The sequence below is a fragment of the Acartia tonsa genome, chromosome 1 (assembly GCF_053477335.1).
Source record: "Acartia tonsa isolate MP-2025a chromosome 1, ASM5347733v1, whole genome shotgun sequence".
Lineage (NCBI taxonomy): Eukaryota > Metazoa > Arthropoda > Copepoda > Calanoida > Acartiidae > Acartia > Acartia tonsa.
In genome coordinates, this window is record NC_137260.1 from 27,630,943 (window position 1) to 27,648,858 (window position 17,916).

Here is a 17,916-nt window from a genome sequence, read left to right on the forward strand (position 1 = left end):
TACTTTTTTTTGTATACTAGCGGCTGAACCTAAAGCATCATAGGGCTCTCTTTAAAATGGTTAAGTAAATATGGGTCAGAAAAATAATAAAAGACTTAGATTTAAAAAGAAAATAGCCTGAAACCATACCGAGACACGAGACCTATTCAAAAGGGAGAACTCTATAAATTAAAGAATTGAACAAAAAAGAACTAAATTACTCTCATAGAAACTGTCTAAGTCAAAGAGCCCCTGTGCATTGCACCAAAAAGCGCAGCGGAAAAAACCTGCTCGTTTCTTGCGGCTTTTTGGTTGAGAACTGAGCATAGTGCCAAAAAAGGATTGTCAATTTTGTTTTGACATTTTCCGGGCTTTTTTCAAATGACGTATTGTAAAAAAGGGGCCAATGTTTTAATGGTGTCAATCAAATCCGAGCACTTTTTGGATTATCGAATAGTCGCGTGTGCAAATATCATTTTGGCAGCCAAAATCAATAATTTTTTATAACCTTAAAGATTCAATTTGCTCACAATAGCAAAAATAGATTATCGAGTTTTTAAAGTGAAGAATTTAATATTTAGGGTTAGAAAATCTCTGCGTTTCTGATAACTTTGTCCATCTGCAACATTGCTATGAGAAAAAAGGTTCTTTAGCGGTTTCAATCGGATGGAGAAGAACACAAAAAATGCCAAGTTTTATATATATTATTGGCCTTTTATGGAAAATGTTTATTGGTAATGGTAAGCTTTTTAAATTGATAAGATACCGCTACTGGATTTTTTTTTTGGAGAGTGGGAGGGTTGTGTCAAATTTATTACAAAAGACCATAGAAATAATGGCAAAGAGAACTGTTTTAAGAAAATATATATATATACTACTGGCTTCGCACCTAGCCTTTGGGGGCTTTGCCCCAAGAGGTAAATAATAGTTATTTCTCGTATCGTATTATAAAAACTTTCCGCGGATATAGAATGTACAATTATAAGATTAAAACTAGTTTTTTTAGCCCCGTGGTGCCGAAGGCACCGGCTAAAAAAACTAGTTTTAATCTTATGATTGTACATTTCTATATTCGTAGAAAACTGGATATAATACGATGCTAGACATAGTTTTTTCGTATTCATGAGAACCAGTTCCTATCCACCGGATTCAAATGAATACGAGAAAAAAAATTAAGTATTTCTGTTGCTGCCATTTATTTTGAAATAAGAGCCTAAAACATCTTTTTTTTTTTGGGGGGGGGGGGGGGGTTAGGGGTGTCCCACCCCCCAAGAAAATAGCATAAAACCACTACAGGACCATTAGGTATATACCCTGAAGAGTAGAATCCGATCGGTTCAGTGGTTACCGAGTTCTTAAGGGACAGACGGACGGACAGACAGACATCGTTCTACTTTGTATTATAGATATCCACATAGGTGTTATAGGTGTATATTTAAGAGAGGTAAAATACCACATACAGGATATTTTTTTTTATTAAAAAAAAGCCATATTATATTATTATGACATTTTTCTAACTTTTAAATATGATATATGGGTTTATAATACATCCTTAAAAATGGAATTATGATATAACACCAAATTATAATATAAACGGATATAAAACAGACCAAAATGTAACATATACACCAGGGAAGGGGGGACATTGGGCTGTTTATTATACTAGTCCCCAAAGTTTTAAAATAACGTTTTCTTATTCGTTGGCTTTACAAGTCTGAGAATTTTTATTGGTTGGTTCATAAGGTTAAGTGTCCAAACGTTTTAACCATATATTATATATATAATCTATATATATTTTGTGTATTATCATAGAGCATGTACATTAATTTATCGGCCATTGTCTTATCCCTTTATATCCCTGCATGTACTACATATATAGCCATTAGCCACTCTTATAACAGACAGTTGGAACGCTATTATTATGTAAGACAAATTTGATATATTTTTGACATCATTCAGACGTTTTGGGCTTACTTATTTTTTTGTGCTTGAAACTTTTGATTCAAGTATTTAAATAAGTGCATATCTTTTTGATTAAAGTAGAAATAAACTTAGAAAAAATATCTGCATCTTAAATATCTGCTGACCAGCTGCGATACTGCAATTTTATCAACCTGCCTCCTAGATTTTTGTTCAGCCGCAGCCTAACCGGCCCTTTTTCGAATATTGTAAAGCTGCAGCCAGCAGATCTGAAAATACCCTTCTTTGTATTTTCGTTAGTTCCATGGCAAAAAATGACCAATATTTATAAAAATTCTATTGATTCTATACTATCAAGATTTTTATGCCAAAGAATTATTGGTACCAAAAACTCAAGTATTCTTGTAGCCTTTGAGCTTAGTTACAGAACTTTTGAGGAATTTGTTATCATAATCAAGATATTTAAGTTACTCCTTACTTTAAAATGTTTTAGACAAAGATGGCAACAAACGAAAAGAATTTAATACTTACAAAAACCCTGTTTTGCCTAGAACTTTTTCAACAATAAAAAAATTACTTTAAAATAAATATTACTTGATAAGTTTTTAAAAACATTCATATAATACATTATACTATGAAATGCAGAATTGCTATGAAATGGCTTTTCTAAGTAGATATTCATTATAGGCTAAAATTTTATTTTTAAAATCTAAAATCGAGCTTTGCAATATTCAAATTGCAACTTTAACTAATTGACTAGGGAAGTTATGTGCCTGGATTTTAAAAACTTCAAATGCCAATTAGATTTGTACTGTAATTATACAACCCTGAAGCCTATACTCAGCCTTGTACACGCGGGCAAATCAAAACATTAAACTTTACTTAAAAAGAAAATCGCTCGTCTGCATACAATTAATCAGGAATTTTAAGGGATAAGACAATGGACGATTAATTAAGTTCATCACAAATGACATGGTCATAAACAAAATTGCCCAATCTTTAGATTTAGTAAAGGTCTTCATGTTTTTTAAGCCAACGAATGATAGAACGTGTTTGTAAAACTTAGGATAGCAGAATAATTTACAGTTAAATGTCCCCTAAACAACTTTGCTTCTAGCTTTTTCTCCAATCAATAATAAGCATTATCGAGGAAAAATACAGTTTTAAGTATTCACATATGAAAACTAAATTGACTGAAAAGAAACTGAAGTGGTTGGAGTTCAAGACAAATTTCTGTTATTGAAAATATTTGTTTTTCTTCTTTAAATTTGAAAGAGCAGAAATGTGAAGGATACTATCTTGAAAGAAAAGAAAATATGACCACTGCCCAACTGTTATTCTTATAAATGTTGTCCTGATAAGAATGATAAAATCTAGTTTACTAGATCAATTACCCAAATGAGATAATTCCCTTTTTTTGCCACTTTTTATCTTAATAAATCTTATTAAAGAGATTAGTAAGGTTATTGCATAAATTGCTCAAAACCCTTAATGCTAAACTTATATAAAAGTAACAGTATGTTTGTCTTTGTATGTGCCACGAAGAATTTTTGCTATCCTTGATCCGATTTAGTTCGCATTTACAGACAGCTTCCTATAGGTTCAGAGGCAGTTTTCATTTATCAATTTTGGAGAAAAGTACCTTCTCCCTTCTAAGAGAAACCTCCTCTAGAAAAGTGGCTGTTCGTATTGTAAAGGTTACATCAAATTAAATATAAGACTAAGGGCGAAGTGGAAAATAAAAAGAGAAATGAAAAAAGACTTTATCTAATAGAAATAAGAAAGTGACAAGTTTTGAAAGTTAATTAATAAAAATGCCTTATTTGGAAAAAAGATCAACAAAGGGGGAAATCGATTAATCTAAATCCTTTCATTGCTGTGTGCTTTAAATTGAATTAAAAGTCGTAAAGCGAATAAAACTTGACTGAATTTAATCAATTTTTAATTGACTTCTCTACGACCTTACACTGAATAGACAGTTAAGAGTCAAGATTTAATCAAATAGATATAAAAAAATCCCACCGAAAAGCAAATCTTTTATTGTGGAAGTTTCCAAAAATTACATATCTTACAATTAGTTTTACTTGATTATTAAAAAAAGAATGACACCATCCATAAGCAGCGAAGCACAAAAAACAAGGATAAAAATACAGACAAAGTTATTTAAAGAGCCGATGATAATGTTACATATATTTGAATATCTATATTTTTGTAGCATGACTGAAATACCCTTGGACAAAGTTAATGATATACTGGAGGCTCAGTGGTACAGGGAATCTTCAACAAAAAAATTCAGCCATCTATTTTAATTAGCAGCAGAGAAAAACAGATTTTCTCCATGGAATCATGAACTGACAGACTGCATGCAAATAAAAGTATTTATAGAGTAGCTTCGCTTCGCTACCAATAAAAAAATTCATGTAAAGTTTAAGAATGAATTTAAGCATTTTTGGCTTCTTTACATCTGAAACGTTTAATCGAACAATTTTTCTTCTTCGGTCTTGATTTTATTTGTAAATTTCAAGGTTCTCCTTTAATTTGGTTTACAAATGGTTCTACAGATACTAAATAACATTTAACTACAGTATCATTTATATTTGAAATAGTGGCTTGATGTGCTGTAAAATTGCTGCAAATGAAGGAACCTTAGAAATGATATTAAATCTACTCACAAAGGCGTGAAACCAAAGTATATGGCAAGGAATGGCAAAGAATTTAACATTAATTACACCAAATCAAAATTTACAACACATTTGCAAATCTTACTATTTTCTTGGGGAGGTTTAAAACTATTTTAGGAGAGGGTACTAACACCCTCCCAAGAGAAAACGCTTCTAGAAAAAATGCCCACCCCCCAATTTTTTTTAAAACTAAAATTGAAAATGGTGGGTCGATTTGCCCTCCTTCTACCACTAGTGCCCCTTAAGGCGTAGCCGCTAGTAGGCTGTATACTGTTTAGAAGTTTGTTACTGAAATTTTGCTCTGTATTTAGGCGGAATTTTTCAAAATTTCCTAAGCAGAATAACATCTATAATTGTGGTTAATAATCAACATCATATTAACAAACATAAAAATATGATAAATTTAATCCATTATTCAGAATTAAGGGGATAGGTTTAGGAAACAAAATAAGAATTCTTTATGTAAATATTTGTAGAATTTTATCAATTTGCGATTTTAACGGTGGTTTATGCTGATATTATTATTTGAAAGAAAAGACGTTTACTTGACTTTTATTGTACACTCTATTAATCGCAATTTAATATGGTCTAAATTGTCTAAATAGATAATTTCTCAGGCTAACCCGTACAGAATTTAGTCAATTGAACCCTATTTTGAGTTGAATAATCGCACAATATTTAACAAGACATGTTAGAAATATATTTTTTAAGTAATAAAATCACCCAACCTCTTAATGATTATTATATTGTTTCAATGTCTTAATCTCATAATAGTTTGTAAATGTAAACTTAATTATAATTTCCAATGAAGGTTTGTGGTTGTTGATTGGATAATTGATACATACATTAGTTTCAATTAAGTTTAACTTATATCATTTAAGTTGTAATAGATGTTAAAATTAACAATAAAAATTTGAATTCTGTTACTCTATACTTTTTTATTCCCACCCCCCCTGCGGATATTTTTAAACTATATTTGTTAGAAATTTGTGTTTCTTGAGTTAAATTATTCTTTCAGTCAACATAACAATATTATGTTTTCCTAATGAATAAAAGTAATAGAAGTCCGAACGAAAATTTCCCTCAATATTACCTAAATACAGTATGTTTAATATGGACTTACATTTAAGACTTATTTATAGAGAGGCTTCGAAATCATAATACTGTTTTTGATATCGGTAGGACTATTCTATTATGCCTAAACTAACGTCCATTTATCACGCCGAAAATCTATTTTTTTAAATCTAATTTAGAAAATCTTCGCCTTCAGAAAATGAGCAAAATGTACTTACATACAATCTCTGGTGTGTTTGTGGCTACAAATCTTGGAGGATGTGTTGGTGTTGTTGTTTTAACTGTTGTTGTTGGACCGAATGTTGTTAATGTTAAATTCATTCTAGGAGAGACACTTTCATAGATTTTAGAACAGTTTAAACATAGAAATAAAGTAAAATTAAAATAATTTCATTTGTTTAATTTAAAAAAAACTGTTTTAATGGAAATTCTAAACTGTTAAGTAAAGTTTTTGCTGAAATTGCCCAATAAAATTACTAAATTTAACATTGAAAATAAATATTAAAGTATCCATCCCTGGGAAAACTTGGTTTCATAGAGCTCAACCTCAAGCTACCGGTGCGCGCCAGGGCCGGCGGTAAAGGCGGCGGCGGAGCTGTTGTTGTTGTAGTAGTTGTGGTGGTGGTATGCTTCACCGATGTTATTATAGACACAGGTCTCGGCGGCGGGGCGTGCGTGGGTAAACGCGGTTCTGGCGTTGTCTCAACGTGAACAGAGGCGGGAGAACTTAGGAAAGACAGGGAGGGTGGTGAGGGGGTGTGCTGGATCAGGGAGACGGGCGAGGGCGTGTGGGGATTGCTGGGCCCGCCGCAGTTTATGACACATTCTTCCATTGTCTCAAAATTGTTCTCGTTACCTGAAAGTAATAATAGTTATTTCTCGTATCGTATTATAAACGGCTTTCCGCGGATATAGAATGTACAATTATAAGATTAAAACTAGTTTTTTTAGCCCCGTGGTGCCGAAGGCACCGGCTAAAAATACTAGTTTTAATCTTATGATTGTACATTTCTATATTCGTAGAAAACTGGATATAAAACGATGCTAGACATAGTTTTTTCGTATTCATGAGAACCGGTTCCTATCGACCGGATTCAAATGAATACGAGAAATATAATTAAATATATAACAGTTAGGGAGTTGAATCCATTTTTATAGAAGCAGAAATATAATCTATGATTATGGTTTGGACCCTCTAAAACTGTAATCTACCTTTTCACTTTCCCCTCTCTTGGTGAAGATATCTTCAACGCCGATACGATTTTTGAAATGTAAGATTCTACTTTCCCTTCTCTTGGTGAAGATATCTTCAACGCCGATACGATTTTTGAAATGTAAGATTCCACTTTCCCCTCTCTTGGTGAAGATATCTTCAACGCCAAAACGATTTTTGAAATTTAAGATTCCACTTTTGCCTCTCTTGGTGAAGATATCTTCAACAAGAGAGACAAAAGTGGAATCTTATATTTCAAAAATCGTATCGGCGTTGAAGATATCTTCACCAAGAGAGGGGAAAGTGGAAGGGTAGATTACAGTTTTAGCGGGTCCAAACCATAATCATAGATTATATTTCTGCTTCTATAAAAATGGATTCAACTCCCTAACTGTATAAAGACAAAATAAGCATAGCCTGAAAATTAAACAAAAATAAATATGTGAGTTTTTTTTAAAAAGAAACAGGTGACAGACATACGGCTGTAGACTGTAGAGCCCAGGAAAAAATATTCTACTCTAATATATTGAAAATAATCAGTTGGAAATTTAGTTAACTTTTATCAACCTATTAATGTGACTGTTTGCTCTTCTTTTTAAAAGTATTAAAATATACTGAATGTATAAATAACAAAATAAAAATTAATTAATGTTTGAATAGTACAAATGAATAAATATTGAATACTAATTGTCCTAACGAAACAAAACTGTTAGATGAATACGTTGCCAATTCTTGTTGTTTCAAAACAATTGACAGATACAGTTAGATATTAATTTGTCAATATCTATAATTTCCCTGATTTCTATTGTTAGAAAATTATTCACTTTTGGAAGATTTTTTCATGCATGAAATTAAATTGGGTCAATATTCATTTAGTATTGCATGAACGACAGTTTTCTGAGTGAAGCTACTCTACATTCATAATATTACTAGATTTTACATCTTCCGTTAAGAAATAAAGCCAAAAACCACCCCAAACCTATGTAAAGCTTCCTAAAAATGGGTTCCAAACCTAGAAACCTTACTACTCTACATAACAGGATTACTAAACTACTCAACAATTTTATAAAGCGTGCATTCCAAGTTAAAAAAAACATTAATAACACCTAATTTATTTGTTAACTACCCTAAAACAAAAGGCTTAAAATTATACATAATTCCCATTCTTCAACTATAATTAAGGCAAGAATAAAGTAAAATAAAAGGGGGTATTATGTCCAAATTCTTTATGAACTAATCTTTTTTATTCTTTGCACTTCGTAACGCGCACGCATTAGCAATTTCGGTGCACAACAGGGGGACAGGGATTGGCAAATGAATGACAAATTTACTTTTCCTTTAATTCTATCCGCCAATGTATGCTATCTACACGGAGAAAGAATTTGATACTTTTTAGTTAAACTGTCCTAAACTTTTTTTTCTATCAATCAAAAACAATAGTTTCTATGGATAAAGAAAGGCAAAATGTTTAATTGGATTACTAAACGACTAGCCATAGCCATCGAAATCTTTTGCGAGAAGCTTTGCAACAAAATTAAGATCAAACTAACCATAACTGTAGCTCTAATTGCAAACACATTTCTACTTTTCTCATATTTTTTCTTTTGTAATAAAGATGAGAGGGACTCAAATTTAAAAATTCTTTTTTTTTCGGGGGGGGGGGGGGGAGTTGATGTTTGGTGTCAACACTGGAAGCATTCAGTCGTCATACAAATTAATTGTCGACTAAATGATACTCCTGACATCTCAGCGACATGTCAACGAAGAACTGATATTAAAATTGTCATAATGATTAAGATAAAGTATTCCCTAATGAATCTTCTAAAGCAGTTTTGACATGGTAATAGGACTATTATGATAAGTTTATAATCCCTAAAAATAACACTTTTAAGGCCATAATTTTAAAAAGTAAAATACTCCTGTATAATTTTTTACAGACTGCTAGGGCTCAATTTGCGCCCCCATTTAAAGACAATTAATATTTGACCGTCATATTTGTCATATATTTATGTTGTGATGTCATATATTTAAGTTTGCAGACCATATGTTAATTGTTACTCTTAATTGCTCTTTAATTGCTCTCAGAAAGAATAAAGAGAAAATATATTTAAGTCAGTTGATATTGAGAGTCCTAACACAGAACATTATCTGGTTTGGGTTCGAGTCTTTATTAAGACCAATACAGCTATTTACAGACATCCTATTACTTTATATAGTTTGTCTAAGCAGATATTCTACCCCTTCAAAGTGCATAGTTAATTAATACATTGTATTAATTAAACAGACAGTCATCCTGTTGTTTGGTGTCCTGATATACAGACAGACATCCTGCTACTTCAGAACTATCCAGCTTTAAATAATCAGTAGTTTTGACTTATTAACATATTTAATCATTTCTAAATATAGTATCAATTTATAATCTTATTTACTCAAAAACTGCATTTAATCCAATATAATAAATACTTAAAAATCTGATTGCATTTTGAATTGAACATTAAGTCTACTCTATCATTAGCTTATGCTGTTTGTCTATATCACATTTGGCGCAGTCTTATTGTGCTACGTGTTATTTAGACCTGCTGCTGAGTTAAGGGTGGGGGAAGTGGTGTTTAATTTGAAGTCACTCACTTTTTGAGATATTTTTTTATCTCGGATTTTTCACAGTTTTGTTTTAGTTTTTATATTTCTAACTTGATTTATATTTCAGGTTTCTGTGGAATTTCATTCTTTAACTCTTTTGATCTAAATTTCACGGCGGATCTAGTTCCAGTGCTCGGATATGGCTGATGGAGAAAAAGGAGAGCGGGGTAAAACTGAAGGCAAGCGTGGACGGCCGCCTAAACGTCCTCGGGAGAATGACAGTCAGGATGATGATGGAACTCCCGAACATTGGGAGGAGGAGGATGCTGCGGCTGAGGATGCTGGTGCAGGTGCCAATGCGAATGTGGAGTTGGCGTTGGGCGAGGTGGAGAATGACGTTGTGCCTGAAAGCATAAAAAAATATGTTAGGGCAATGTTGCAGGAGCATACGACTGTCAAAGATCAGGTGGATAAGTTAACGGCGGCGAATAAACGGCTGGAGAATAAGGTGAAAGAGTTTAAGAACTCTGATGAGCATAAGAAGTTAGGTTATGATGTTGATTTGGCTACTATTAAGAAAAAGGTGGCGCAATTGCCAGTGGATGGGGATATTAGCGGTTTTTTGTATGAAACAAGTATGGGGGCTAGTGTATCTGCAGTCAAGGCGACGGGGGATGATTCGTTTAATACATCTTTCATTAATCGTTTGAGTGTGGAGGCTAAATTGGATTCTACAAATTTTGAGGCTAAAAGAGGGAAAAGTGCTCCTGGCCATTTGAAGTTTTCGCAGATTGAGTTTTTAGGTCCTGTTGGGAATGGAAATTGGATGAATGTTCGTGAGAGTTGTTTGACCGAATATGAAAATCAATTGTTGGATATATTTCCTTTAATTGAGGAAAGGGCTGACGTGCTTAAGGCCTATAAAAAGGTGGCCGGCGGTAGTGTAAGCCAACAGACTGTAGAGGAGCAGTTTAAGGAGTTTTGTCTTGTAAGAGGAGTCAAGTGGGATAGTGATTTTGTGCGGGATGCTCCATTTTGGGATGGAAACATTGATTTTGAGGATTATTTCTTATCCTTATGGAGGGTTGCTAGGTTCGCAAAGTTGGAGGATCCTATGCTTTTCAAGGACATCCTGTACAATAGGATTTTTGAGTGCAAAGGGAAGAAGATGGGGAGGTTGATTACGCCGGAGGCTAATGCTTCCTTAAGTGCTTTAGGTTATTACCTGTTGATAAGAAGGTTGGTGATACCCTTTGCTGATACAGAGTCGGCTACCGAATTCTTTTACGCCCTGAAACAAAAGAGTGGTCAGAATGTGGATGTGTTTTTCAATGCTAAATTGCGTCTGTTTAGGCTTATGCATCCTGGTCAAATTTCTAGACAATCTTGGCGTGATTTCTATAATAATGTGGCTAAGAATTTGCTGTTTTCTGATTTAGCTAGAGATATGGCTAATTTCATTGAATCTATGCATTACCTGGAAGATTACAGTGCTTTCTTGACTTATTTGATTCGCAGAGGTCAGCATTATGTAAGCTGGGCTCGTTCTGGACACGTATCACCTGAAAATGTAACGTCCTGTTATTCTCAGGCTATGGAAGGGTTGAGGCTAGAGGATTCTAGGGAGGTGAAAGCTAGGCCTGTAATCAGTGAAGTGCATGTATCTGATATGGAGGGCAGGACTGAGATTGGCGATAATAATGCGTGGATTGAAGGGGATGATGATATTCCTTGGGATCAGGTTGAGAACGTGATTGGGGCTCTGAATTCGAAGGCTAAAACTATGATTTGTTGGTATTGTGGGAAAAAAGGTCATGTAGTGGCTAGTTGCTGGCAGAAGAGAGATGGCAAGCCGCCAGCTCCTGATTCTCGCATAGGAAAGACCAAAGCTAAGTTTTTCTCAGCCGGTAGCGAAAAGAAAGAGGGTCCTGGAGTGCCTAATAATAGGGTAATACCTGAGCAGTTTCTGAAGAAGACAGTCAATCAGGTGGGGCCTGTTGTGGATAGGTGGGGCAATCAGGTGGGGCCTGTTGTGGATTCTGAAAAGAGCAGAGATGAGAAACAGTATGAGGCTATGATTGCTGACATAGCCAGAAACAATTTCCAGCAATATCCTATGTAATGGATATGATTGATTTGATGTATAAATCTCATTCTAGGATGAAATTTATAGATCGTTTTTTTTATTCATATTCATTATATAGGCTATAGTACTGTAAATAGTTAATTTTGCTGTCTTGTATTTACATTATTGCTTTCAACTTTATAAAGCATTACTGTCTTGTTTATTCGTCAGTCAAGGTGTGATCGTGTTAATGAAAACATTATATATATATATTTATATATATATATATATATCTACTATATATTATTTTTTGATAAGTACCTATGCAAGGTTGAATACTTCGAGAGGTACTTACCTGTATAAAAAAAAAACTTGGAGTGTAGCTGTGTGATGCTGGTAGTTTGGGAGATGTACAGGATTTCATAAATTGAACAGTATGTTGGCGGCTGGTGACAGATGAGGGGCTGACTGCTGTGTAGTGGAATGATGTATATCTAAAATATATGGATATATTAATTATAATGACTAGTGTTTTCAAGAGATTGTGAAGTTTTTGAAGATAACGAAAATGCCTATTTGTGCGGATTTAGAATTTCTTGTGCCTGGGGCTGATATTCCGGTGAAGGAGTTAGGAATTATTGATACAGGAAATAATTTTAATTCTTTGATATCTAGAGAAATTCTTGATAAACATGGAGTTGAGTTTTGTCCTGCTAAATTATCAGCATATTCAGTAGATTTAAAGAAAGTTAATATTATTGGATATGTTGAGTTGAAATTTAGATTTGCTGGAACTCAAGCTGTGTTTACGGAGATATTTTATGTACCTGAGGTGACGAGTAGGTTGGTAAATCTTGGATCTGATTTCCTGAAAAAGAATAAAATTAATATTTGTTTGGATGAAGATAAGTTTGAATTTTGTGGGGAATCTGTTCCTATTAATTCCTGTTTACAGAAACAGGTGGTGGCAGAGATACAGAAAATTCCTATTTTGTCCGGACGAATGAATTCTGAAATTCCATCTAAACCTACCTTGCCAGGGATAAAGGAGGGGGGTGGGTTTGGAGAGTTATATTCAACGAAGTATAATGTGAAGTTGCTGGATAAAACTATTTTTTATCCTGGAGGATCTACCGCTGTGGTGCATGTGACTGGATTAAAGAATGATGGGCTTTGGTACGTGTCCCCTAATTCTTCTAAGATGACAAGTGGCAATGGGATTATGATTATTGAGGGGGTGTATCAGCCACGGAAAGATGGGTCCTGTGTGGTTAATGTGGTTAATGCGTCAATAAAACCTATTACCTTGCTGAGAAATGTGAAGATGGGGCATTGTTTCATCATGGATAATCAAGATGTTACCTGTAATAAAACAATTAATGAATTGGATAAGCCAGAAAAGTTGTCGGGGCAAAAAATGCATGAACGGGTACAGTTTATTATTCAAAAATTGAAGTTAGATGAAAACCAGATGATTAAGGAAAATCCAGAATTGAAACCCAGGATTATTAAAATTTGTTTGGAAAATTTTGATATCTTTTCAATGAATGATTCAGATATTGGAGATTGTAGATTAATGACATATAATATAGAATTGTTACCTGGAGCTAAACCTGTGAAGGCCAGAAATATTCCTTTGAATCCAGAGTACGATGCTAAATTGAAGGAACAGTTGACCAAATGGCTGGATGCTGGCATTATTGAGGAGGGTTTCTCGGATTGGTCCAGTCCTATCTTTGCTGTGAAAAAGAAGGCTGCACCTGGAGCAGAGGCTAAGTTGAGGTTTGTCATCGATTTCCGCAACCTCAACAACGTGACTAAGCGGGTGGCGTGGCCGCTGCCACTGATCTCGGATAATTTGACGAAGCTGGGTTCTGGCAAGGTGTTCAGTACTCTTGATTTGACAGCTGCCTACCATTCGATGACTATGGATGAAGACTCTAAACCGTTAACAGCTTTTAGTGCAGCAAACAGGATGTATTTGTTTAACAGGTTGCCATTTGGGTTGTGTAATGCACCCAGCCTGTTCTGTGCTCTGATGGATAAGGTGCTGTCTATCTTGCCAGGTATGTATGGATTCTGTATCAGCTACTTGGACGATCTGATCGTGTTTTCATCAAGTCCAGAGGAACATGTAGAGCATCTGCAGGCACTGTTTCAAGTTCTTCGGCAGGTCAACCTGAAATTAAATTTAGATAAGTGTGATTTATTGACTAGAGAATGCCATTATTTGGGACATATTATTAGTGCCGATGGATTGAAAATGAATCCTGCATATCTGGAACGGATTAAGGATTGGGGCAAGCCTAGAACAGGGAAGGAGTTGCAGAAATTTTTGGGATTTACTAATTATTACAGAGGATATTTTGCTGATTATGCCAAGAGGTCGTGCATGTTGGATAGTCACAGGAATGACACTATAATAAAGTGGACAGAAGAGTTGAACAGAGTATGGACTGAATTTATGGAAATGTTCAAGACTGAAATGTGTAAAGGCTATCCTCAATGGGATAATCCTAATCTTTTTATTGTGGATGTAGATTATAGTTCTCAGTATTTTGCAGGGATTATTTCGCAAGAACAGGATGGTGTGGAGAGAGTGTTTGGTGTCTGTAGTAAGAAGTGTAATGCTGCAGAACAAAATTATCCTTCCTATAAAGGAGAATTAGGTGCATTAGTATATGCATTAAAGAATTTTTTACACTTTTGTAGGTTTCGTGAGTTTTTGGTTCGGACAGACAGTATTTCACTAGTGCATTATAAACGTTGGGCTAAAGGATCAATAAACGGTGTCACCTATCGATGGATAACTTTCTTGCAAAGTTTTGACTTTACAGTTATCCATCGACAGGGGACTAAGCATGTGAACGTAGATTATTTGTCGAGAACTGAGTTAGATTGTAAGAATCATCGACTGAAGGATTGTCAGGAGTGTAGAGAGACAGATAATAAAATTTTGGATCCTTACCTGGATGATTCACCATTTCTGGATCAAATCTACTCTATTATGCAGGTACATTCTGCAGAGGATGAGGCGGATGTTGAGTTTGTCTGGCAAAGTAGTCTTCAGCAGGACGAGATCCTAAATGAAATAAGGTTATGGATATTGGAAAGGAGACAGTTGTCGTCTTATGAGAGGGCGGAGTTATCGGGCAGAAAAGAACTATTGTACAATCTTATTGGCCACATGTATGTGCTAGAGGGGGTTGTAATTTTCAGACAGCCTTTGGCCGAAGGGGGTTTCGTCGAGAGGCCTGTAGTGCCTCTTTCTTTATACAATGATATATTTGATTCAGCTCATGGTGGATATGGTTCTGGACATAGAGGTGTGCAGGAGACAATACGTAAAATAAATGAGAGATTTTTTATGCCTGGCGTGAACAAGTTTGTGGAATCGAGAATACGAAGTTGTATTACATGTTTGAAAAAGGCTGGAAGTAATCCTAAACATGTTTCACCTATAACTCATTCTGTTCAAAGTAGTGAAGTTTTTGCTAATATGTCCGTAGATCTGGTTGGACCTTGGACTCCATGTTATCATCAGGGACAGACGGTTAAATTTGTCCTAATCATGGTTTGTCTATTTTCTAGATATGTTTTTACATGTCCGTTGGTTGATGCTAAAACTGAAACAACTGTAAAGGCTATATTGGAAAATTTTGTACCTACCTATGGTTTATTTAGAGCTTTGAGATCGGATAGAGGTGCAAATTTTACAAGCAATGTGTTTAAAGGCGTGATGAAAGGATTGGGGGTGGATACTGTCCTAATTCCCCCCAGGAATCCAAATTCGAATCCTGTAGAGAGGCAAAATCAAAGTTTGTATGCTGCTTTGAAAGTAGATGAAAATCATGGAACAAAGGACTGGGCTAAAAAATTACCTTTGGCTACGTTGGTGATTAACTGTTCCAAGAGTACTAGAACTGGATATTCTCCATTTTTTCTGGTTTTTGGTCGGCAGCCACGTATTCCTCTCGATTTCCTATCACCAGTTCCGTCTGCTGAATCTTCATCCTCGCGGTCGTATTTGGAATTTCTGAAAAATATGGAGGATGTAATTAAGAGAATTTCTACAAAATCCAAGTTATATTTAGAGGTTCAAAATAAACACAGAGTACAGAGGGAAGCATTAAGAGTTACAGATGTTTGTTATGCTTTCTTTAATATTGTAAAAACTGACGTGTCCAAGAAATTACAGTCTTTCTATGGAGGGCCTTTTATTGTGGTTAAGAAATTTTCGGATGCATTGTATGAGTTGGCACCTTTTGGGAATAATCCCATCAAGAAAAATCAGGTTGTAGCTAGGGATAAAATTCGAAAAATTCATGCTCGAACGGAAGTTCTAGGGGAGGAGGTTAATTTTAACGTTTTTCCTTTACCTGAAATTTGTCCGTCCGATGAGATATTTTTGGAGGTTGACAATATGCCTGTAGAGAAAGAAACTGTAGAGGAGAGAGAGAGTGAAGATGTTGTGTATTTGTCATCTGAAAATGATGGTTTTGAGTTGGCAGAGGAAAGACAGAGTGACGAGATTCAGGAGAAGGAGAGAGAGGTTGAGGTTGATAATGACAGAGTTTCAGAGAATGAGAATAGAGAAATTATACCTGTAGGTGAAGGAGTAGAGGTGGGAGTGACAGATGAATCTGTGGTGCCTGCTCCTGTAGTTGAGGGTAATTTTGACGAGGTTGAGCTTCCATCGGAACAATCGTTTTTGACTACGGCGCCGCCACAATCTTCACCTGAAAAATTAGTTACAATTAAGAAAAGTGGATCACGGGTGGCGAAATATTTATGGGACACTGGGAGGAGGTTAAGATCTCAGGTAGGGGGTCCTGTGGTACATGTTCAGATAGGAACTCGAGGACGGAGAAAGTAGGGAAAGGAGAGCTGATAATAATTATTTTTGAGAAAAAAAATATTATTAAAATACATATAAATATTTTAAAAAATATATTATAATAAGAGTTCATGAATTGTTATTTGATTATTTTAATAACAAATATGTGCTGACAAAGCTAGTAGGTAGAAAGTTGCCCTGCAATGAAAGGCTAAATCAGTTGATATTTGCGGGTGAATTGGTGAACAGTTATCAGCTAATAATGTCTGGTCATAATAATAAATTTAAATCAGGTAAATATTTTTTAATTTGGGGATTGTGTTTGTTACCTTGTGGTGCTGATGTGATATCTGTGCAAGTAAAGGAGTGTGTTGGCGACGGTCCTGAGTTGAGGGCTTCAGAATGTACAGTATTTGGTCAGCATGAGTTTAATGGAACAGTCAGCGGTCATCTGTTAAAAAAAGTTGGAGTGAGATTTTTGCCCGCGGTACAATGTCACGTCGACAGAACGGTTCACACCTGGTATTGCGGCAAATATAGCCATCTACATTTAGGGGCACCAGCTGTTGTTAGTAGTGATGAGTTAATTTCTAGTGAAGATTGTAAAAGGATGGAGGAACAGAGGGTGTTAGACATAGATGGACGACGGTTGCCTGTAGCGTTTTATGACCGGTCACTGACTTATTTCATAAATGGTAGCATCCTGTATGATGATATGATGACGTATGGGATTGACCCTCAGTGCAGAGGAGATGGTATTTATTTAAATAATACCTTTGTGCCTAATACTTTTCAAGAAGTTCAGATTACAAGTTATTTGAAAAATATACAAATTTCAATGTTACCTGATAACAGTTGTTTTCTTGAGGACCAGTTCATTGGGGCACACTGTCTGGAGTCTGATCTGCGGCTTGGGCTTGATCGAGTGATAGTTCACAATAGATCACAGGAAGATAGACGTTATTTTAGTTATTTTCGGACTGTTGAAATTGTGAATTTAACTTTGTTTACATTTTCTAATATGGCGGATGATGCTAATAATCAGGGTGGCCAAAGTTGGTTGGCGATTTCTCCACAGTTTTCGTTGGGATTAAAACTGGGGAAAAAAGTGGAGTTTTCTGACTTTCTGACTGATTTGCATTATTTTCATACCAACGTTCCTGATGTAGTTTTGTGGATTACAACTGCTAAAAAGAATTTCTTTCCTTGGATGCGAAAAAAAGAGGAGGATGGTGCTTTATTATTACAGTTAACTTCTTCCTATCATCAAGTGGAAAGGATTTTACAGGCAGAACAGGGGTGTTGGGAGAATAATTTGTTTCATTCCAACATCAAGCAAGTCGGAAATTTGTTGGTACAACATCTGGGGGAGATGGAGCTTGTGTCTGTATGTAAAAAAAGATGGTTGAATGTGACTATAGGAGCAGATTTGCCGTGTTATCTTGGTCATTTTTCTCTGTTTATGGATGATAGAATTGTTGCTGTAGAACCATTCACAAGATTAGTTAAAAATGTTTCCTTGTTAATGGTTGTCGAGTGTAGGAAAAATCCAGTATTCGTGAGAGTT

General features: G+C 35.0%; 1 protein-coding gene across 1 annotated transcript in view; it reads right to left on the bottom strand.

Annotated features, from left to right (window-relative positions):
• Window positions 1-17,916, bottom strand: part of LOC145316538 (uncharacterized) — a 249,816-nt gene that overhangs the window by 10,051 nt on the left and 221,849 nt on the right. Inside the window, exons 31-32 of the mRNA XM_080157114.1 lie at window positions 6,171-6,510; window positions 5,873-5,976 (exon numbers count right to left, since the gene is read on the bottom strand). Of these exons, the coding sequence (XP_080013240.1) occupies window positions 5,873-5,976; window positions 6,171-6,510 (444 nt within the window). The remainder of the gene's footprint in view (window positions 1-5,872; window positions 5,977-6,170; window positions 6,511-17,916) is intronic.